This window comes from Heterodontus francisci, chromosome 1, assembly GCF_036365525.1.
Source record: "Heterodontus francisci isolate sHetFra1 chromosome 1, sHetFra1.hap1, whole genome shotgun sequence".
Lineage (NCBI taxonomy): Eukaryota > Metazoa > Chordata > Chondrichthyes > Heterodontiformes > Heterodontidae > Heterodontus > Heterodontus francisci.
This window is the reverse complement of record NC_090371.1, coordinates 123,411,122-123,435,929: the sequence shown is the minus strand read 5'-3', so window position 1 is coordinate 123,435,929 and position 24,808 is coordinate 123,411,122. Positions and strand designations below refer to the sequence as shown.

General features: G+C 40.0%; 1 protein-coding gene across 1 annotated transcript; it reads left to right on the top strand.

Moving 5' to 3' along the window:
* Nucleotides 1-4,765: 4,765 nt before the first annotated feature.
* Nucleotides 4,766-6,290, top strand: gsx2 (GS homeobox 2). Its single transcript, XM_068057553.1, has 2 exons — nucleotides 4,766-5,138; nucleotides 5,950-6,290. Exons 1-2 carry the CDS (start codon nucleotides 4,766-4,768, stop codon nucleotides 6,288-6,290), a joined length of 714 nt encoding a protein of 237 aa, XP_067913654.1.
* The last annotated feature ends 18,518 nt before the right edge of the window (nucleotides 6,291-24,808 follow it).

Below are 24,808 nucleotides of genomic sequence, written 5' to 3'. Positions count from 1 at the left end.
TGGTAATGGATCACGGTCGCAATTTGTAGAATGAGGTGGCAACAAACTGACATTTCTCCCATGAACATTTTTTGTTTTACTTTTTGTTAAGAATTCCCATAATTTAGTGAAAAAAAAGTTCAGAGCGTTTTGCCAGTTAGATGCAAAATCAAATTAAATCGAGGAAAGGGGAAACAACCTCACCATAATTCTGGCTTATACATTTCAGCTTCAGCAATGAATAAGTAGATGGAATTATAACAAAGCAGAGCAAACATATACTTTTTTGCAGAAAAAATGTATACATTGAAATTTTATTTTAATGCAATATATTTGATTCCAAATGTGAGTCACACTCATTGTATTGCAATAACATATTAACGTATGTTTACATCATTCAAATAATATAGAACTTCCCTTCAGCCAATTTCCAACAAGGTTTGAATTGTTTTCCTGGTGTTTGACAGATTATTTAGAATTAATAAGAGAATTAAAGAAAGGACCCCAAAAATAGAATGCAGACCCGGCCAAAGCAGCACACTATTGTTCTCTGTTGCTCTTTAGAAACTGGAATCACAAAAGAGCAATTTTGTTACATTCGCATTTTTTACACCGACTTAAGCAACACAGACAAAGCACTTTGTCACCCGAGTAGAATAAACGGATTCAAAGGATTTCCCTTAAATAGTCTAATTTTATACTTGAATTATGAAAGTAATGTTCAGGTAACAGTCGGCGCTCTGTACCCAGCCGCTTAATGCCTCTTAAATCCTTACACGTGTCTCGGCTAGTCGAAGCAATTTGACCTCATTATAGACTCATAACCACTCTCATTCCCAGGATTACTTCATGAACAATGAAATTTTATTGGTCATAATTATCGAAAATAATATTGTAACGAGGGCCATGCGATGTGGGCGCGCGCCTTGCATCATTCCGCCTGGCTTAGACATTCTTTCATTTTATTTCACTGGAATCATTGGCTTTTTTCTAGCTCCCTGCTTCTGTAATATCGTTCACTCGCTTTATTAGTACAATTACAAAGCTGCTTGGTGATGTGATTGAGGCTGCCTGACCTCCATTCATCTAACTCGCTGAAGAACTTTTCTGGTTCAAGTTTTATTACAGAGGCGTCTGGCTCTTCTGATTGACAATTCAATTTCATATGCTTCCCTTCTGGTTGTCCATTCCTTCTGACGAAATCATGTGATCTGAGAGGAACATAAATAAAAACACATTTAATATTCTTATCGCATTAAAATAGGAAAAATGGTTGAACGTTCAACTATCCGAAATGGGATCGATGTGGAATACAGTGGTGCATATTTAAGGAGGGATGGCTAGGCCGATCTTGCCCTGGTTCTAAATACATCAAAGCTCAGATCTACCGCTTATATTTTTATTAAGTATCTTATGGTCTTGCCTTGATGTTGAGTGCAGTGAATGAAATTGTCAGGGGAACAAACCAGCCCTGCTGCTGACTTTATTTGCGGAAATGCTGAACAATACTTTGGGGCGTTCAAACTGGCGAGAAAGCACATGGACCTTGTCTCAGGAAGGTGGGAGGTTTGAAAGATACATTGACTAGATCGGGTTTTAGTGACAGAATTGACATGGGGAAATAATAGCAAGCGGTGGTTCTGTTAAATTATTGGCTTTGAACATTTAACGCAATAACGCATGGCATAAGGGCAGCATTTTAAGACCAGTTGTCGAGTAGAGAAGCAGTTTTCTTAGACGGGTTCCGACTGATCTTCACTTTATCCTCGTCGGCCACTTCCTTACGTTGGCTATTAGTGAGGATAGTGTATACAGCCATGTACTTGAAGCTCTCTAGTTGCACTTTTTCGGGACTGGGATACGTTGAGTATAAAACCAATTTAAATGAAGAGATTACAATGTTCTGATTATAGAACACATCTGTAGCTCTGTTGTTAGACAGCACGAATTTAGCACAATTGATTGAAGTTTTATTGACGTTCTCCAAGAACATTATTTCGATAATTATGATTTTCAGATTATTCGCCTGCTTTTTTATGAGACGCGGATTTTCATGTTGGAGGTCCTTTCATGGAAGTCGTGTAAAGCTCCAAGTTGACCCGCCAGGACCCTGGCGCAGACGAAAATCGCTAATTATTGTCACAAGATCTAGGATTAACGCATTGCTAGGATAGTTAGCTGCCTGTTAACATGCACTAATCTAGTGCCCAATAAACACTTGTTAATTGAATGATAATCGCAAACAAATAGCGCAATTATCATTCGCTCTGCTAATTCATAAAAAGTGAATTGTCGACCTTATTCCACGGTGCATGCTCTTTTTGTTCGAAATATATCAATTATTTAAAGTATCTCAGTTATTAGCTTCAATGGTAACAAGATGATTGAAGATATTTGTACTTAACTAAATGTTAAAATGACTTCAATTTTGACAGTTTCCATTGAGTGTTGTCAATCTAAAAGGCTGAAGTTCTGCCGTATGCTGAAATTTATGTTAAGTAGTACTCTTTATGTGTCTGCTTGTAAGGCTGAATAGTACCGTTTAATGGATCTTCTGATGCTCTTACCTGCATATAGAAAGGCAACTGGGTAATTGTCCAACTCTACAACAAATCTTGGGGTCGGTTATAGTTTATTAATGACGAATCAATCTCACAACTGTATTTCGGATATTCTCGTTTCTGGGGGACACGTCCAGCTGGTTCACAGGGTGCCTCAGTATAGATTCCAGTTCGTCTCTTAGCGGGACACGTCGTTTAATATTCAGCCATTCAAGGGGCAAACTTGTTCAAAACAACAATAAAAGCAAAATACTGCGGATGCTGGAATTCCGAAGAAGGGTCACTGACCCGAAACGTTAACTCTGCTTCTCTCGCCACAGATGCTGCCAGACCTGCTGAGTATTTCCAGCATTTCTTGTTTTTATTTTGTTCAAAACAACGCTCAGATATCGATCCTGTACATTTCATAATATTTGCCTTGTAGGAATTACTACTTTAAAGAGACATTTCATTCATCACGGGTATGTTTCCATTAAGAGGCCTGTGCTGTTTTATTTCTTTCTCTATCATATTTATATCATCTCATCGAAACCTATAAAATTCTAACAGGACTTGACAGGGTAGATGCAGGAAGGATGTTCCTGATGGTGGGGGAGTCCAGAACCAGGGGTCATAGTCTAAGGATATGGCGTAAACCTTTCAGGACTGTGATGAGGAGAAATTACTTCACCCAGAGAGTGGTGAGCCTGTGGCATTCGCTACCACAGAAAGCAGTTGAGACCAAAGCATTGTATGTTTTTAAGGAGTTAGATATAGCTCTTGGGGCGAAAGGGGTCAAAGGGTATGGGGGAAAGCGGGAACAGGTTACTGAGTTGGATGATCAGCCATGATCATAATGAATGGCGGAGGAGGCTCGAAGGGCCGAATGACCTACTCCTATTTTCTATGTTTCTATATCTGGAGAAGATAATTATGTACGCCTATAATCTGTATCAGACTTTCTAAGATTAGTTCTGTAACTATTGATCATTTCTTTGGTTATGGTAGGCACATTGCTTGTTGCAATCCTGTCAGGGATTAATACACCAATCATTTGTGCTTATGTCGGGGTGCATTGAAAATCGATGTCCTTGATTTCATTCGTTTTATTCAAAACTGGTCGAACCTATGAGCAGGACAAACACATTAAAGACACCTGCAGCTCCATCACTTTTAAATAATGCAGACGCGTAATAAAACAGCACTCGCGCAATTGCGCCTAATTTGGGGATCCAGTCACTGTCACGAGATTTAAAATCACTTTCAACTGACTCACTGCGGAAGGGAACAGTTTATTCCAGTCACACTATCTAAATCGTTGTGTGCTTGTGCTTGCTTATATGGGCATTTCAATATACCATAATTTAGAAATTTATGTTTTACTGGGTGCAAATAACTCAATCACGTAATGAATTTCAAATACTCAGTTCTTGATACATGTTGTATCATTGAGGAACTGTATTCGTCGTCTGATATTTTGATTTTATTACAGCGAGAAATAATTTGTTCTATTTTAGGTGCAGATTTGTCAAGCCGAAGAACCATCATGGATAATTAAATTCAATTTGGTAACAAAATTTTACAAACTGATGCCATATTTAAAAACTAATGAAATTAAGGGAATTGATTTATTAAGTTTGCGAAACAAAATAACTGATTAGAATTACAGGCAAAATTCAGAGATTTAAAGTGCTCAACAAGATACAATGGCGTAGTTTCTAGATTGGACTGTGGCCATCTGCACATGTAATAAAACGCTGACAAAGATTCAGAAAGTGCCACTGGAATAAACTATTCCCTTCTCCAGTGAGTCAATTGAAAGTGATTTTAAATCTCATGACAATGGTGCTGCTATCGGCAGCTGGTTGACTTGCGCTGTGTACATCTTAAGTCAGCTGTGGAGCTTTCCTTTTACGCACTGAGCAAAATTACAAAACACTTACTTAAAAAGTTTTTTGTTCCTTGTTTTGTCAGACTTTGATAGTGTGTCTCAAGGGGTTGCCTGACAAATGGTGAAATGTTGATCTCCGGCTCTCTTTATAATCACGTGTTAATAGTTCACTGGCAACATTATAAAAAAAAGCCCTGGAGTAGGACGCACACGTGGGTGACGTTCAGACCAACCATCGCCAGAGACCCTTTTGTTTAGCCTCCAAACATAAGTACCTTCTGACTCTCTCCCTGCCGCAGTGTAAACTGAACCCAGCAACCAGCAAAGCCAGGCAGAGCCAAGAAGAATACACAAAATGTCTCGATCGTTTTACGTCGATTCCTTGATCATCAAAGATTCTTCAGTGAGACCTACTCCTGTCTTGAACGATCACGGGCAAGACTTTCTGATTCCCATTAGCGTCCATTCTCCAACTATGATGTCGGTTTCTGGTCCCGTCTGCCCGTCCAGAAAGACGGGCACTTTCTGTGTCTGTCCCCTCTGTGTCACGTCCCATATCCATTCATCCCGGAGTGGAATCCCACTGCTGAAAAGCCAGTTCCCAAACGGAGATCCCCAGTACTGTCAACGAATCAACCAGCAATCAAACCCTGGGCTCGGGCACCCACCTGTTTGCACACCCACTTACAGCGTAACAGACCCCAGGAGATACCATTGTCTTACCGTGGGTATGTATATCTGTTTAAAACAGAACATTACTTAAGCGTGTCAGATACCTGAGGACAGGTTGCGAGCTTAGCCAGATACATCCGTTGAAAGAGGAATCATAGATTACTGCTAAAAGCTCTTTTAATTGCAAATGTAATGATTAGTATAGTATAACCATACTTAATATTTGAAAGACGATATTATTTCGAAGAGTTACTTGTTCTCACTGTGGACAGCAGATACCACCTTTTTTTTAAATAGATACAGCATTGAAACAGGCCCTTCGGCCCACCGAGTCTGTGCCGACCAACAACCACCCATTTATACTAATCCTACATTAACCCATATTCCCTACCACATCCACACCATTCTCCTACCACCTATCTACACTAGGTGCAATTTACAATGGCTAATTTACCTATCAACCTGCAAGTCTTTGGCAGATACAAGGAGAACTTGCAAAGTCCGCACAGGCAATACCCAGAACTGAACCCGGGTCGCTGGAGCTGTGAGGCTGCGCCACTGTGCCGCCCTTTCGAACAATTATTAGAAAGAGTTTTGTGCTTCAGGATTTATATGACTAACGTATCAGAACGATACAAGCAATGTGAAAACTCAGGTGCGAGTTTTATAAAAATTGCATCAAAACATGACATTTTAATTCCAGACCCAGCACTTATTTTTAAACATCCAGTTTCTTAATTTATATTTATTTTCAGGGATTAGGAAAAGGGGAGATAGGTTACATTTTGCTGTTGACGGGATGGTGCTTTTTCTTTCCAATCTGCCTTTCCATTCTTTTAATATTGTAGCATCATTACTTGCTCACAGGTCCTGAAAGTAACAGTCACTTACAGAACGGTAAACGGATGAGAACGGCCTTCACCAGTACCCAACTTTTGGAGCTCGAGAGGGAGTTCGCCTCCAACATGTACCTGTCGAGGCTTCGCAGGATTGAAATTGCAACCTACCTGAATCTATCGGAAAAGCAGGTGAAAATCTGGTTCCAGAATCGGCGCGTCAAACACAAAAAGGAGGGCAAGGGGACCCCGAGGAATGCGCACAACGCCTGCAAATGTAGCAGCCAAGGGCACTGTCTGCGCTCCGAGGACGAGGAGTCCCTCTCCCCAATATCATCTGGCAAAGAAGACAAAGATATGTCACCAGCATAGTCACAATGGACAGATCTGCAATGTTTAAACGTTTACAGACATTTTCAATTCTGTATGCCTTCAACGCACTTACTATTTGCTTAAGATTTCAAAGAAAGCCCATTGGTCTAATGTTGTGATTGCAATCGGTTCTCTTTGCCTGCTTACCCTTTTGGTATGATGGATTCATTGTAGAATTGTACTAAGATGGAACATGCAGCAGTTTCATTATCATGATTTTCAATAAGTGCGCATAAAATAGTTAAGTATGGGCTTCCGTTTGAAGCTAACATCATTTTGAATGAACGGTTCAGGGTTTTTTCCCCCCAAACGCGCGCGTTGGTGACGCAGTGTTCGTACATTGTCGTTTTAAAGTTCTCGAGTATTCTATGTAAATAATGTATTTTCAAACTCTGTTGACTTCTGTTTTAAAAAAAGAGTTGACATTATGTAAATGCACCGGACCCTTAAAAACAATTGTAGGTTGAATAGAAAAAAATGTAAATAGTTAGCTGCTTGGTACTTTGCTGTAAAATGTCAAGGTTAAAGTTCACTTGTGAATAGTTTTATATGCCATTTATATTTATATTTATTTAAAATAAAATGTTGGGACGTTTGAAGATTTTTTTTTATTTGTTAGCTAGTTGTCATTTGGCAGAGATAAAGGTTCACAGAAAGAAATATATCAGCCCAGAAGTACTGAGACATTTTTGATGATTTATGTCTTCCTTGGTTCATTTATACGGCATTTTGATCATCACGAAAACAATGGTTTCCAGAAATACAACTTCATAGAAATGGCCCAGTGAACGCCGCAGTGCGTCTACGAAACTCACCCATTTAGTAAATTTGTAATAAAAGTAAAAAGCGAATCTAGAAAACTACTTGATTCAGTAAAATGAACCATGTTTTGTGATACATATTGATGGACTTTCCCAGAGAAAGAGAATGTGTGCGTGTGTGCGTCGGGGCTGATCACATGAACTTACCAATCAGAAAATAAAGTAGTCCTTGTTTTCAAAGTTGAGACCAGTATATAAAGTTAAAGTAATTTTAAAGAACAAATTGTTTATTCGCATTTCATTATTTGAATGAGTCTGTAGGTGAGAGAGAATGAATCGTGATCCTTTATTACGTAATTCCATCAGTCGATATATAATAGAAATGACCCACCGAAAAAAGAACTCGAGTGCAAAACCGCAGATGCACTGCAGATGTCTGTCGGATAGCACATGCTGGATGTAGCCTCATATATGTTGGTGAATATAGCGGGGACAGCGACATTATTTTCTTTAACCTATACGTAAAACAAATAGATTTGTTGCTTTAACCCATCCTCCCATTCAAAAATATCTGATTTATTGCTGGCCCGAATATGTGATTGATGGAATGCCTCCAGCCCGTCTCAAAGTCCAGAAGCTCGCTGACCTCGATCATCACTTGTAACTTCACACCTGTGACAACAAACATTTCCGAACATCTTCTTCCTTCTGGGTGTTTTAAGTAGGTGGCACACGCACGACGAGCTCCAGACAGAATTGGAGTAATGTTTCCAATGAAAATGAGCTAAGATATTGGGGGGTGGGGGATTCTAATGACCCAAGCAATGTCTGTTTGTTTTCATAAGTGGGATGGCAACATCTACTAGAGATTAGCTGCAAATCCCAATGAATGTATATTGTTCTACTTACTAAAAGAACAGCATCATTTTAATAAGTGACTTGTCGATTTGAATAGATTTCATACATTCAAAAGGAAACCAATGGTTTCTGGAAACAGCTGACCTGGAAAGAAAGACGATCAAGAAACAGGTTACTTTATAATTTTAAGGAAGTGTGGATTTTTTTCTATCTTGATTACAGTGAAATGTGATATTTATAAATAAATCAGAAGCAAGCTGGATCTTTATTTTGCGTCGAATTCAAAAAGATCATTTAAGCGCTCGGAAATAGGATACTGCCGCTTTAAAACAAATCAAACTTGCAGAAGGTCCGCGGTGTTGGTCCGAAAGACATGCTGTATATGAGTGTTGTGGCATTTAAGTATGTAGAATTTCGGTTGATAGTTCAAGATATCTTTAAATGCATATCGAAACGGCGTCTATAAAATGCACTTGGACTTTTTGCCGTTGTTCGGACCAGGCGCGGCTGTGTCAGACTCGCGCGTTTGAATTTCGATTGTAAATTTCAGCTCAGAATAGGCTATCAGTTTCCTGAATTCTGCCAGCGCCCAAACAACAGGCAGTCCTTCGGGCACTCGGTAGAATTGTCAGGGCAATAAGAGAAGATAAATTGGAACTTTATTCATTGGGTAGTAGAGAGAAAATAGCCACAGATTAATGAACTATTGACAATTTCCATCTGTTGAAAGGCCGAAGTTGGCAATGCCCGGGACTGAGCGTGGGGAGCCCGGCTGGGCTAGCTGTGGCGAAGGGCGCATTGTGTGTCTTTTCTATGGAGGCGACAATGATGGATAGGAAAGCATTGAGGAACCCAGAGGAGTGATTCAGCAACTCGTAAACCAGTGTCACTGTTAGACATGGCCCGAGGTGCTTTTATGATGCCTTATTAGCCCTATCTATACAATATCGGTCAAAGATATATGACTTTCACGTCCTTTTAATTGCCTTTAAACCAAATACAGTTGGGTGCACAATTAGCATGTGTCTTTTCAGTGAAATGGGTGATGTTCATTGGCAAAAAAGTAAAAGTAATCATTTTAAGCCATTCAATCCATAAATGTACTAAATGTTCACGTACAATGGAAACAATCAGCTACTGTTACGTTGGAAATAATAGGCACCTAAAATTGGCACTTTTCATTGTCTACGTGAATTCTTTCCAGAACACCCTTTCTTTTCTCAAAATAAGCCAACCATTTCTAGCAGAACTCGTTTAGAAAACAACGGAAATGTTAACATATCAAGCCAGATTTCAGATGGATTTGTGAAAAGTCATTTTGATTTTTATTTACAAAAGGCCATGTAATGACCGAGCAGTTTTGACTTTTCGTGTTTTGCAACGTAACCCAATAGCTTGGGATTTTGTTTAACGTGAAAGTTGCAATGAGCCTACCCATTGGATACTAAAGGCACAGAGATCACAGCTTTGATCTTTCAGCGTTATAATTTTACATAGTTGAAGGCTAAACTGATTCTGCATTATGCAGTCGTCACACGTTTGGTGTAAAAAAAACCATTGACAACTTTATCCAAACGGCGCCGTTTATTTTCAGTTTCAATGCACTAAAAGGTTTATATATTTTTCTCCCTCTCTCTCGGAACCTCTGCAAATGCAGAAAAAAAGACCAGATTCGCCAAGGGAACGCTTTGACAGGTATTCTGCTGCCAAAGACTTGCATTGCATTGAGTGGGACCCCCGACGGATGCAAACCCAGAGCCTTTGAACGCGGAGCTGAAGGGCTCCAATGTCGGCTTAGTGAACGATTTAGTCACTGTTTCATTAAGCACTATTTGAACCTTACAACATGTGGTAATTTTTAGGGGCAAGTTAACCGCCGCGTAAAAGAAGGATTATGTGGTTGGGACACAAGAAAATTAGCGAACGGTTAATTTAACTCGTTTCTGGCAGAATTTTCGATACATTCCTAATTGACTGGGGAAGCAGGTGAAGTTGAAGCCCAGGCGCATTCAGACTCGCATTTAGGGTGGGAATAAATGGGTCCTATTTAATTCGCTGTTGACAATCTATCATTGCAGAAAGACACAGAATAACTATTAGTTTAATTTTTCATTAATTAAATTAGACCCTGTCTCGCAGGTGGAAAGATCAAAGCCAACCCACCAACAAGTAAGTATAACCAAAAAAAGCGGACCCCCCCTTCCCCCTTTGCTAGGTTGTGGGCGACGGTTTTAAGATTTCAGACCAGCTGCTGAGACTATACTGGTCTTTGTAGGCAGCAAATGTAAACCCCAGAGAATGAGGAAAACTGTCAAAACAAGGCACAGAGGAGAAATTCAGCACTGATTAGCGTCAATCAACCAGCGCCCAGCAGCCAAGGCGGCAAATAATTAATAGCAATTATTTCTACCTTTTCTCTCCTTTCGTTGCTGGCAATATCGATAGTAGAAAGTTTTATAAAAGTTTGTGTGATACACCTGACAAACGAGCTCTCTTATATTGACTGCACTTTGCATTGTTATTGTTACCGTTTTTCTTCTCTTTTGTTTAATAGAGGCTGCGTCAGGAAGGAACAAAATTGATACTAATCCCGCAAAGCAGGCCATTGACTCCTTTGAATTTTACTTCTCCAAGCAACTAAAAGGTGGAAATGAAAATAATGCAATTATTTAAGATAAGCTTGAGCAAGCAGCGTCTCTTATAATCTGGCCAGCACACCGTTCATTTCCAAGGACAAAGCGCAAAACGCACCGCGTCTATCCATCTCACCGTCCGCTTTTGACGTTTTTTTGTTAAACAATATTCGGATTTTAAAAGTTTCTCAAACTTGTAGTGTAGGATTGAAAAGGGCAGCTTGTAATAAATCAGGCCCTTTGGTTAATAAGGCCACGGGGCACACAATAGAGCCAGAACTTAGTACCTGTGTCTGGTAGACGAGGTGAAAGATGCAAATGACAGAATATTCGCAAGGAAAAATACTCGAATCCTCCAAATGGCTCTTTTGTGCGTTTCTTTAGAAATCTAGCAATTCTGCATGACAAAGAACAATTAATAAGCCGTCTTTTCACGAGCTAGCAGCTGGTACCCCGCCGGGAAAGTAGGGGAAAATCAGAGATGAATGCGCGCAAAAGTTTTATTTTGCGCACCGACATCTACTGTTTGGAACTGCGGCCACCTGAACAATGTTGATGAAAAAAGAACACTTGTGAAGGATCAGGAGCTTTTAATACGCATAAAACATCTCAAATCACTTATGCAGGAGCTTTAGAAAGGCCTTTGGTTGGAGGTGGTGATGTTGGAGATGGTTGGACACGTGGCGGATCAGTGTCTTTTTGGAGACTGAATTACGCGGCAAGCGCCCGACTAACACATTATGTGCTTCTGCTCTCTTTGTTATTCCTTTGAAACTAACTTTTTTTTTAAAAAAAGTGTCAAGCAGGTTGAAGAATGTCATCTTTGTTCTATTAGCATGTGCCTCATATTGGTAATATAGCTAATTTTTTTTAAAGTTACTTTTTGTGTCTGCGTATTTGTATTTGAAAGAAGCCGGACCTGGCGTCCTAAGGAGACCCAGCCAATGGAGCTGCTTAATGTGATTTATACTTCTTTTGTAAGAATTGAAGGTTTCCCCCCTCTAACTTTAACGTCTGGAGCATGCACCGGGAAACCTAAGTACATTTCGGTTAATGTGTTGACAAATGGAAAATAAAGAGTTTTATATAATACGTTTCATATTCACATGTTTTTGCGAACTGTGCGGTAAATTACTTCCGAGGGTATAGGGAATTTATAATGTTAAGGTGCACTTTGAACAATTTCTGAATACTTTCGTACAAGAAATGTATTTGGACGAGTGTCCTGAACAAAACAATAATTTTTAATCGGCAGAACAAAAGAACATATTACCATTGCGTTAAACCAAAATATTATTCAGATGATTACAGAAATGGTTGGGTAGAATTTGGGGCTGTTAGTGCATAATAAGGGGAACGGTACGTAGGAATATAGTTGAATGAAATACGAGTGATTTCGGTGGACTGTTTGCCGAATAACATTATTTGTTTGAACCTTTAAAATGCAACGACAAATAGTCGCGGTTACAGTGACAATGCTGTCTCTTCGAATCACTGTGTGGGATAATTTGTGGCGATAACAGTAGCGAAGAGCTTGGGTCTGTCTGTGGGTCTTTATTTGAAACATATAAATAACGTATTAATCTGATTTTGTGAAAACTATTAATAAATGACAGTGTATATGTAGCCACTTAGCGGCACCATAGTCCTATAAATTGGGGGTGGGTGGACGGATCTTGGACTTGTTAGACTTGCTGATTAACCTTTTCTTTAAACAGATATAAATTACATTCCAGAAAGATGACGAGACGAGGCCGGATTGCATAATGCTGTCATATTTACCACATCCTTTCATAACCTTTAACCAGCCTTCACTGGCTGTACATGCATTCCTCCGAACAGCCACGGTGGGGACTGCCCTGAGAACAGGGCGATAACGTAGCGTTTGCACCGTGCGTTCTACGCACGACCACTGGCTGCGATTGAAATGTGTCAAAGAACAGGCCATGGTAATACATTTCTAATATAAATTGTAGTGTTGTCTTCGTGTACGGAATTTAACAACTGGAAGTAATTTATTGCCGAAAGCCCACTGTATCCATGAGATTTTTAAAAATTCGTGTTGCATTTGAAGGCTCAGCTCAGACTCAATGCTGAATGACGCAGAATATAGACCTCTATTGTTATCTTCTGATCTAGCTGTGACTCCAGTTTAAATTTGTAGGAGTGTAACCACGGGGACTCTTCCATCCTTTGTTAATTACGGTCCTGATTTTGAAAGCATCGTTTTAAAAATATATTCGCGTTGGTGTAAATTTCAGAAAGTGTATTTGAACAGAAGAGAGATTGAGAGAACGTGCGAAAGTTTGTGCGAATGTGAAAATGTAGTAGAGCACCTTGTGGGTTCTTTGTATCTATATTGTTTAGTACCAAACATATGCCTGCTGCTGAATGTTTTATGTAGTATGTATGAATTTGATTAGTCATGAGTTGGTTACAAAAATGCAGGACGTTGTAATTTGTCTGACAATGTTACGAATATTCAAGTATCATTTTGTGTTAGGATTATTGCGCACTCGCGACTGTGTCTTAGATATACAGAATACGCAGATGAAGATAAACATAAGTCTGTTGTCGCAGAGAGAGCTTGACGTGAGAGCAAGCATGCAGACAAATCACGGAAAGATCTCAATAGGTACTGAGAGGAGGACAAGAGGCATTATAATGGGGCCTCCCAAATTACAACACGGTCCAAGGAGAGCAGAAATCAACAGAACGCACAGAAAAGCAATGGGGAGGTTAATACCCAGTATATTCAGTACTTTCCTCCTTTTACGTCTTCTACTCGTAAATGAAGGTCAGTTAGGGATGTTTTGCATAAATCCAAAGCTATTTTACATGTGCACGGGCGCAAAACCAATTGCATAATGAATCATTAAGATAAAAATAAAATACTGCAGATGCTGGAAATCTGAAATAAAACAAGAAATGCTGGAAATACTCAGCAGGTCTGGCAGCATTTGTGGAGAGAGAAGCAAAGTTAACGTTTCAGGTCAGTGACCCTTCTTCAGAACAGAACTGACCTAAACCATTAACTCTGCTTCTCTCTCCACAGATGCTGCCGGACCTGCTGAGTATTTCCAGCATTTCTTGTTTTTATTGCATAATGAATCAGTTCAGCGATCTGATTGAGACTTCATTATGACAAGAAATGTGTGACTGTATCCAGGAGATACTTTTAAATCACTTGTGTTTACTAGTGCAATACAACTAGAATCCAGTGGGAAGGCATGTTTAAGTTTCGCTTTTCAATTTCTTAACGCTAGCAGAAGATTGACGATCATAACACTAATTATAACACAAACATTTAATTGGGATTCCACTTCATTACCCCAGTATATGGAGTGGCCTCAAGAGTTGATAGTGTAACTAAGGTCTATAATGCGTTGCACTATATACAGGTACCATTCACGGATCATTACCTGTCGTATGACGACTCCTTAAATATTAGATTACATGTTTACAGAAGCAAAATACTGCAGATGCTGGAAATTAGAGATAAAAAAACAGAAAATGCTGGTAGCACTCAGCACGTCTAGCAGCATCTGTGGAGAGAGAAACAGTTAAAGTTAAGGTTGATGACCCTTCATCGGAACCATCTTTCCCAAATTTAGCACTATCATAACTATGGCCCATAGTCACCTTACCAAAATGAGAAAGATCTATACATCAATTTAAGTCTGAAAATTACAGCTTATGAAATTAGTATACACATACATGTGCAACACATTCTTATGCCATTCCTCAGTAAAATGGACGAGGTTTTTAAACCATTTATTTTCAAATGTCTATGCCTCGATTTAAAATAGTAGAGGGATATCAGAATAAAACAACTGTTTGTATATTAACATTGTAAATAGTAATCTCTAAACTTTCGTTTCCATTTAAACTTAAAATTTACATCTAACATTTTCATCAACCCTCAATGATGTTTTGTGGGATACAGACCATTTAGCCCCTTGAGCCTGAACTGAACCATTAACCCTGCTTCTGCCATTCAATGATCTGTGGCCTACCTCCATATACCCATCTTTGCCCCATATCCTTTAAATCCTTTGATAACAGAAATCGATCAATCTCAGATTTAAAATTAACAATTGACCCAGCATCAATTGTTGTTTGCTGAAGGGCGTTTCAAACTTCTACCATTTTTGTACAGAAGTATTTCCTAACTTCACTCCCAAAAAGCCTGGTTCTAATTTTTAGATCACGTCCCCTAGTTCAAGCTTTGCCAATCAGGAGAAATAGTTTCTCTCTATCTGCCCTATCAATCCCCCCTAATATCTTGAAAACTTCAATCAAATCACCCACTGGTCACTTGTCTCAAACTCCAAGTAATTTTGATCAGCTTGCTTCCTGAGGGTTCGAAACTTCTGGCGGTAGGCTTCCATTACCAGCTCATATGCCCCAAGGATAGCATTTTTTTGTCAGTTCATAATTTGATGAACTCTCGTCTGGCAACAGGGAATAAACCTCATCGGCTTTTCCTGTAGCTTACTTTGCACCAGAAGATTCCAGCTCTCAGCCGGCCATTTAACTGCCTTGCCAGTTTTTCAAAAGATACAAAAAATGTTTCCAGGTCTCCTTCATTGAATTTTGGAATCAGTTGGGAAAATTTTAACAATTCAGTGCACAGCTCCACACTTGTATTTTCCATGCTTTCTCTGGGGTTACTCTGTCACCCCCTAGCTAACTCAAGCCACCTCAGCTCTCTTTCCTCCTGTTCCATCTGGAAATTTCTTTCTCTCTCTCTGTTCTAATTCAAGTTTCCTCAGTTCCAATTGTATTTTTGCTAGTAATACTCTGTCGGGGATTATGTCTAACCCTGTCTCTGCTTCTTTAGATTTGAGGGAAAAATGGTTGGCCACTAGAGTTCAGAGTTCTGATTTCTTAGCCTTGGCATGGAGGGTGATTCCACACTGCTCAGCCATATTCCTCAACTCTTCCATAGACAGTGCCTTTAACTTATCCCTAGTTACTTCACCCTGGCTTGGAGAGTTACTGGCTTCAGTCGCAGACATGTTAGTATTCTAGCACACACGACCACAAGAAAACCTGTATTGAAACCTTTTCTCTTTTTGATTGGATCAATTTGACTTCCCACTTCCAATTTCTCATTTTTCTGTGGGTCCCCAAATTTCTGGTATGACCAGGTGAGAAGGGGTCTAGGGCTCCCCTCTCAGCCTTTCCCTGGTTTCACCATAACAGGGTTAATTTTTTTAAAACACTGTTTTAGCTTCCCCTCAATGAGTCTTTGCTCACTGCTCTCTAATTGCAATGGCAAAGAAATCAACAAGACAGGCTTTCTCAGATTTAAACAAGAAAGGTGTAAGTTTATTAACCTTAAAACTTTAACTCAGGTAAAACTACTAAAAATACATGATGTGACCACGCTAGCATGCATACGCGATAAACACACACACAAATAGAGACAGAGGAGGAGAAAAAATTAAAAGCGGGGGGAGGGTTGAAGTAGTAGATGGAAATTCAGTTACTGGTTTTGAGTTGGATGTAAAGTCTTTGATTGAAGTTAAGTGTTGCAGTTCTTGTTGGGGCCTGGTGCACACTTTCAAACTTGTTTCGCTGGTCTTCTGTCTTGTGGCTTGTGTTACTTCCATGGGTCCCTGGAAATTTGCATGTGAGAGAGCGAGAGAGGTGCTGTCTTCTTGAAGTTCACATGCAGTCTCTTCCAAAACCTGTTCTGTGTCAGGCACAATTTAAAAACCCCAGGTTGGCCAGCAGATTAGTCATGTGACTAGCTCCTTATTTGGAACAGCCTCACCTGCGAGATTTGTGGATTCCTCCAAGTTTAGTAGACGCTCTCAGTGGGGAGCTGGTGGTGGAATGCTGGCTCAATGACTCTTGATCATCATTATTGACAAAACCCATCTGGCTAATTGAATCAGGGAGGCACTCCCATTGTCTTCTTCATGCAACGGTCTTTTAGAATGCAAATCTGCAGCCATGTTTTCAGCTACTGTTGTAGTCTTTTTTAAACAGGTTATTTCAATGTCCAGTAACAGTTCAAAATTAATGTTCCATATGACAAAATTAATATGTCTCATTTTGGCAGGTGTAGTTTCCATCATATCATTTTCACAAGGCCTTCATATATGAATCATTTAATCATACAGAAATGAAGGAGGTTATTCGGCCTGTGCTTGTTCCTGTGCTGGCTCTTTCAGAGATATGCAATTAGTCACACTCCCCTGCTCTTTCTGTATAATCCTGAAAACATTTTCTTTTCAAGTATATATCCAATTCCCTTTAGAAAGTTGCTAATTACTGGTGCTTTCACCAACCTTTCAGGCAGCATATTTCACAAATGGGAAAAATGCAAGACTTTGCTCCCAGGCAAAGTCCCTTTTGATTGGAACAAAGATTGAAGATCCGGCACGATGGGGGGGAGGGGTTGAGGTAAACACATCTGATTCATTTATATATATTAAAATCATAATTTCAGGATTATAAAATTAGCAACAGAGCTGGAGTATCACCCTTCCTGCATATGGGCTGAGGTAATGGTGGCACCAGCAGAGGTTATAAAGTTGGAAGTAAGTGGTCTCTGTGATGAAAAAAATATGGGGTCAGAAACTCAACCAAGAGTCAAACAGGCTCAGCCTGGGACAATGGTTAAGGCTGCAGTTTATGGTGAGGGCATGGGGTTTGTGGCAGGACCAAAGACAATGGATTCGGTCTTCACAATGTTTAGCTGGAGGAAATTACAGCTCGTCCAAGACTGGATGTCATACAAGTAGTCTTGCAACAGACAGGTTGTAATAGATTCAAAAGAGGAGTTGGAGAGGTAGAATTTGGTATCATGAATATACAGGTGAAAACTGATCATAATACAGGCTGGGTCAGGAAATAAGAAAGATTTGAGTTCATTGTCAAAAGCAGTAGAACACATTTGGCAGTGAGTTTGGATCGCCCTTATGAGCTCCACTGAGCTGGTGCAATTTACTACAACTACAACAACTGCGACTACAATACAACAACAACTTATATTTATATAGCACCTTTAATGTAATGAAACACAGAAGCATTATGGAACAAAATTTGACACCGAGTCACATAATGAAATATTAGGCCAAATGACCAAAAACTTGGTCAAAGAGCTAGGTCTTAAGGAACATCTTCAAAAAAGAGAGACAGGTAGAGAGAGACAGAGAAATACAAGGAAGGAATTCCAGAGCTTAGGGCTTAGGCAGCTGAAGGCACAGTTGCCAATGATGAAGTGATTAAAATCAGGAATTCTCAAATGGCCACAATTGGAGGAGTGCAGAGATTTAGGGGTGAGTTGTATGGCTGAAAGAGATTAGATATAGGGAGGGGTTAGGCCATGGACAGATTTGAAAACAGAGATGAGAATTTTAAAATCGAGGCGTTGCTTGACCTGGAACCAATGTAGACCAGCGAGCACAGAGGAGATGGGTGAGTGGGACTTGGTGCGAGTTAGGACATAGGCAGCAGAGTTTTGAATTACCTCAGGTTTGTGGAGGAGAGAACGTGGGAGCCCAGTCAGGAGTGCATTGGAATAATCAAATCTTGAGGTAACAAAAGCACGGATCAGGGAAGTGCTGCTTTCTAAGCTTAGTTAAATCATGAAGTTGAAGTTGGCTTGTCTGGGTTTGTAGACATGAAGGGATGGACTTCAGATAGGGGCTGGTGAACACCTATGGTGCCTGATCAGCCTAGCATCTTTGCAATGGTCCTCTTTATCTTCCTTATAGCAGAAGGGAAACCTAAAGAGAGCTCTCTCAGTTTCCCATGGTCCGGCAGTCTGCATGATACATATTACTTGCAGCTCCTGAAGGTCTGAGCAAGGTACAGCCATACATGTCTTCTGGAACTAGCTCTGGATCATGGCCTTCATTGGCTCCGGTGCCTGTGATAAGTCTCTTTCAAACTTGTTCTTTTTATCTTTGGGTATGGTTGAAAATTTGCTGGGGCAGTTATATTCTGGTTTCACTTTCTTCCCTTAGCCACTCTGGGATTGTCTGAAATCAAGGAAAATTCCACAGGAAAATCTAGCCCAATATGTTTACTTAGAAGACAGATTAACTAAATAAGTTTGCATAAGTTACTCAGTTAGGAGATTACACATTTGCTTGACCTGCTGGATAAATATATCCAATACTCTGTCTTATACCATCAGCGTAATTCTTTTACATTATATTTTTATTCCATTTTTGAAGATGTTCACTCCTTTCTGAGCTACGGTCATTCTCTGGCACCATACTAAAATAGCCATTATTCAAGCATGAGCTTTGACTAAGTGTTGCCAGGCTATTTAAAATCTCAGAAAATACTGTGACTGTCTTACCCAATATTAACAAACATTTACTTTCATCAGGAGTTATAGGATACCTCTCATGAGCAGCAACCCTACCTGCTGTTTCGTTGACCCAGGGCTATGAGGTCAATTGTAGCATTTTTACCTTGCTCAAGATAAGCCAAACTTCGCACTGACCTGGGGCCAAACCAGAAATCTTCCTATTCGAACCACTATAAAGATGGTAATGCTGAGTCTGTACAGTACCTCACAGGGAAGGACAGACCAGGAAGATGTAAAGTCACACAACTGCAATTCTGCAACATTGTTTTGGCTGGAAGTTACTTTCACTGCTTAGAAATTACAGTAGCTGAGCTTTTAAAAGTATTTTGTGAAACATATTGAGAGCTGTTGTAGTGAAATAATAGATTTCCCTATGGGGAGTTCATTGTTTTGTGCTTTCAGGAAGACAAATGATGAAGACATGGAGGATGAAAGGATACAAGCCAGCAGAGTGCAGCATCACATATGCAGGCAACACTGGCCCACAGTTGTCCATACCACAGGGTCTACAGACTAGAGAGGCCCAATTCTGGATTGTCCTATAGGTTGTCTGAGAAGGCTGCATTTTTCCCCGAGACTGTAACAGAGATATGCCAATTGTTGGAACCTGACTTGCACCCTCTTTCCACTGGGGCAATGCCTTCTCTGTAGTTGTAAAGGTGACAATCGCACTATTGAATTCGATGGAAAAGAAAGCTGGATATGGTGTAAAACAGGCTACCAGTCCGCTATTGCCCATTTCATGTTTTTGACAAAGATTAGTTTAACCCCCTTAATTCCTTGTATGTCCAGATAGTGAGACTTGTCAATGCATGTTACTCAGTAGCCACAGTTTGTTTCCCTTAGGCAATCCAGGACACCTGTGCTGCTCAGGCAAGGAGACCATGGCATCCACTCCAGCCTTGGCTGATAACATCTTTCTGGCATCAAAGGACAGAAACCAAAAAATGTGTTCAATTAGGTTCTTGGGTACTGTCAGGTTCATAATGGAACAGATATTGACATTCTCAAGTTCCATTTTTGGTGCCTGGACAGGTCACAGTTAACCCTGCACTATAACCCAGCAAGGAGTTCCACATTGTGATGGTTCATTGCATCTTCCTTAATTTGCTCATTACAAAGGAATCGATCCTTCCAAAGCACAGAGCCTGAAGATGAAGTGCTGGAAACCAAATCCCTGCTCACAATGAAGACTAGGAGAATGACAAGGTGGGCCAGAAACCCTGGTGCTAGTTGCACGTGCCATCAGGCAGGATATCAACTTCTTCAAATAAAGAGGCTGCACTTCATCTACATGATACAAAAAGCTCCCATAGTCTCTGTCAGATAACCATTTAGTAAATGTAACAACTAAAGGAGAGGACAGTTACAAATATTAATCACCATACAAGGGCAACAGGAAGCCTTGCTAGAAAAGTGCAAAACTCATCAAATTGCCAGAAATGGGTTTATTTACTATCATCGTATCCCTTCCTTGTGCTCTACTACTACTGCTATTTCTTGTCACAGTAACTATTCTTTACTCTTTGTGCTATAACTCTTTTCAGTTGTGCTGTTAACCTCTTACTGATTATTGTAAGATGGTTGTAAGGTTTGTGCATGGACTGTATCAATGGAGTCCTCAAGGACTGAAATGGCACTTGTCTCAGTGATGTTGATGCCCTTGCAGGACCCGCTCCTGCTCTCCTGTTGCTTGCTGTAACAATGCTTCCTGGACCCCAGGCTGCATTGATCAGGTTCGCTGTCACCCCCATGAGAAGCAACAACATCTACACTCACTCCTTACAACTCACTAGTGCTAAGCATGGACTCAGTTGAGATAATGGTCTGCATGAGAGTAGATTGAATCGTGTCAATTATGTCCTGAAAGTCCTGAACTAAAGCGGGATTGCATCGCCTGCTTGTATTTTTCATTGCACCACTCCTGAACATGTTTTGCCCGCAGAGCTAAGTATAAGGACTGCTCCCAGCTTTCCTGATACCTTTCTGCAGCTCCCAATGGTGAAAGTGAGGGCAGGGAGAGGCCAATTGTTCCCTAGAGCCTGCAAGAGCACCCCAAGGTTGTTGTGAAATTGGCCTGAATAGAGGTGGCTGATAAGGTCAATAACATTAGTATTATTCTCATAAGAACATTAAGCATAAGAAATAGGAGCAGGAATAAGCAAAATGACCCATTGAGGGTACTCCGCCATTCAATAAGATCAATGCTGATCTATATCAACTCCACTTTCCCACCCTATAGCCATAAACCTAGATTCTCTAAGCACCCAAAAAATTATCAGTTGCAGTCTTGAACTATACTCAATGACTAATCATCCACAGTCCGTTGGGATAGAGAATTCCAAAGATTCACAACCCTCTCAATGAAGAAATTTCTCCTTATCTCACTCCTAAATGGCTGGCCCCTTATCCTGAGACAATAACTCCTAGTTCTCAAATCTACAGCCAGGAGAAAACAGTCTCTCAGCATCTACCATGTCATAGAGTCATAGAGAGATACAGCACTGAAACAGGCCCTTCAACCCACTGAGTATGTGCCGACCAACAACCACCCAATTATATTAATCCTACATCAATCCCATATTCCCTACCACATCCCCACCATTCTCCTACCACCTACCTATACTAGGGGCAATTTACAATGGCCAATTTACCTATCAACCTCTAAGTCAAACTATCTAAGAATTTTATCCATTTTATTGAGATCGCCTAGGATATGGGTTCCATGTAGAACAGAGTTTAATGACCTGACAAGAGCAATTAAAGGTGAATACAGCTATTCATCACTCTCAACACCTACCTCACAATATTCCTGTCCCTTCTCTCCCCCACCACTCTTAACAATTCCCGTCACTTCATCACCTCCTTCAGCATATAATCACAAGGTCACAATAGAAACATAGAACATTTAAGGCACATAAGGAGGCATTAAGCCCACCATATCTACTGCTGAAAATCTGCTATCTAGCCTAATCCCACTTTCCAGTTCTTGGTCTGTTGTGTCAGAGAAACTTCCAAGCCTTCCACTGAGATTTGGAGGCGTTAGTGGAGATTGTTTATTGCTTGGTTATAGAGCTGACTTCTTTACTCCAAAAACAATCCTGCCTGGCTGGCTTTTTATATATACATCTGAGTACAATTAACTAATCAATACCCTATAGCTTGTCACCCTATTACCTTCAACCACAAGGTATTTAACATCCACCAACAGAACTTATTAGACACTAACAGATTCCCCTCTTCTCTTTAAATATGTATATATGTATATAAAACTAAAAAAAAGACAAAATATTTTTCTAGTTTTGCATTATTATACCATCAACTTTCAACAGCCATTAACATACTGTATATTGCCCCCTTTTTGTCAACAAAAAGAAACTCGTTTAAAGAAATATAAAGCGATCTTAACATAAAACTTTCCATGGTATATCAACTCATCATAACACAAGACAGCCTTCTTCGAGGACATCTGGCAATTTCTTTGAACAAGCACATCTTTTCGTAAAACAATCTGACAACTGATGACTTGCATTGACCCATTTTATTTTGGAAATTCCATTTCCTTCCAACATTTCTTTTATACTTACAAGATCAATCCTCAACCTCTTCTCCGTGACACTTTTTGTCGAATGGACATTGTCCCAGAGAGAATGGTTATCTATATAGCATTCTATAGGAAAGTTTTTCTCTGATTTCCCCTTATACCTTTAAAATACCCGATAAATATATACCCAAATCGATCGCTTCTATCAGTGCAAGTGGCTCAGCAGCTAAGGTGCTTTTAACTATACTCTTTATTTTCTTCAATTCCCAGGCTAATGGATAACATTTATCATTTCTTCCCACCAAAAATATAATGAATCCTGCTCGAAAAACCATTGGGCAGATTAGCGGGTGAGGTGTCATTAAAAATGACTAATTTCATTTCTTCTGGGCCACACAAGGCTGGAAACTTGAGTGTACATTTGTCTAAACTCAATTTCTTCAATGTCTTATTTGCTTTCAGCACTTACCCCACAGTAGCATGTTTCAGCATGGTGTTCAATTCCAATACATCATAGCAAGCATCCGGCCTAGTTTGTGTGCACAACCTGTTTAGTTGCCCAATTAAGCTCCTTAAGTGGTCTGCTTCTTCCTTGGTTGCAGAGTCTCCCTTTTGTGAGGATCTGGCCCGATTTATTGGGATCCTATTAACATTCTCTAGGTAAGACTGTTGATTTAGGGTTACCCCCAACTTAGTCTGCCTAACGTCCAACCCTATATATTTAAAAGCTCGGGAACCCGAACTTCCAATTTTAAATTCCTTTAAATTTTATCTACCACAAATTTCTCAAATACCACAGATCCTCCCCACAGAAAATCATCTATATGCATCAAGAAAATGCCTACTAGTTTTTCTTCAGATTACCAATAAAACATTGCTGGATCTGCTTTTATTTGAATACAATCAGCTTTTAGTAGGACGAACCTAACTGAAAAATATCACACCCTGGATGCATCGTTTAGCCCATAAACACATTTGTTTAGCTTCCATAATTTCCCCTCTATCTTTAGCTTCTTTTGGTGGCTTTAAAAATACTCTTTGAAATTTCTTCCCTTGTAAAAATGCTTCTTTGATGTCAATAGACTTATGTTCCCATGAGTGTGTTGATTCTTCCCACTACTCCTTCCTCACTTCACATAACATGTACTTCCCATTACATTCATCAACCCATCTTCATTCCATCTTGCCTTTTGACTAACACTCACTTTCTGAAGCAAAGAATGCACATAATGTCAAGGAGAGGAACAGGATGGGTGGAGGAGTTGTCAACATCACACAGACATTCAAAATATCTTACTGCACAGAAGGAAGCCATTTGGCCCATTCTGCGTGTACTGGCTCTTTGAAAGAGCTATCAGTTAGTCCCATTCCCCTGCTCTTTCCCCATACTTCATCATCTTTTTCTTTTCAAGTATTTATCCAATTCCAATTTGAAAGTTACTGTTGAATCTGCTTCCAACACTCTTTCAGGCAGTGCATTCCAGCTCATGCTGTGTAAAAAAAAAACTCTTAATTTCCCCTCCAGTTCTTTTCCCAATTACCTTAATTTTCTCCCTTCTTTTCTGAAGTCACTGTTGTATAGCAGGGTACAGTTCCACAAAAACTTTCTGCTACTTCTCTACAGTTATCAATGTGTATCTGCCAAGACAGCAAGTGTTGGCAACTGACTCTGGAGAATCACAGCCACACCTGATCTCTGACATTCAGACATGCTCAACAATGGCATCACCATACAGCGATCAGGATTCAAGAAATCTTGGCTATATTCTTCCCTCTACTGAGGCCAGTTGCATGAACCAACTTGCTGCCACAGATAAGTGAACTCAGCAAAGTCCAATGATGGAGTTTGGGACCTTCCTGGTCTGTATGACTTAGATTCATTTGTCCAATTTAGTTTGGACTACAAATGTCAGTCCTATAGAGGAGATTTTTTTTTAATGTAGGGGTGTTGCAATAATCATTTAAATCTTCTGAGCAGCAATGAATATAGCAAATTGGATGGCAAACCAACCTCTTGTTTTGCCTTAACTCAGTGGTAGATCTGTCTCCTCTGAGTGATAAGGTTGTGAGTTCGAGTCCCATTCCAGAGAGTTGAGTACATAATCCAGATTGACACTTCAGTGCAGACTAAGGGACCACTGCACAGCCAGAGGTGCCATCTTTTGGTTGAGATGTTAAACCGAGGCCCCATTTGCCCTCCCAGGTAGACGCCGAAGATCCCATCGCACTATTTAAAGAAGAGCAGGGGAGCTCTGCCGGTGACCCGGCTAACATTTATCCTCAACCAACATCGCTAAAAAACAAATGATCTGGCCATTATCACATTGCTGTTTGTGATATTCCTGTGTGCAATCTGCTTGCATTTTCTACATTACAACAGGGAC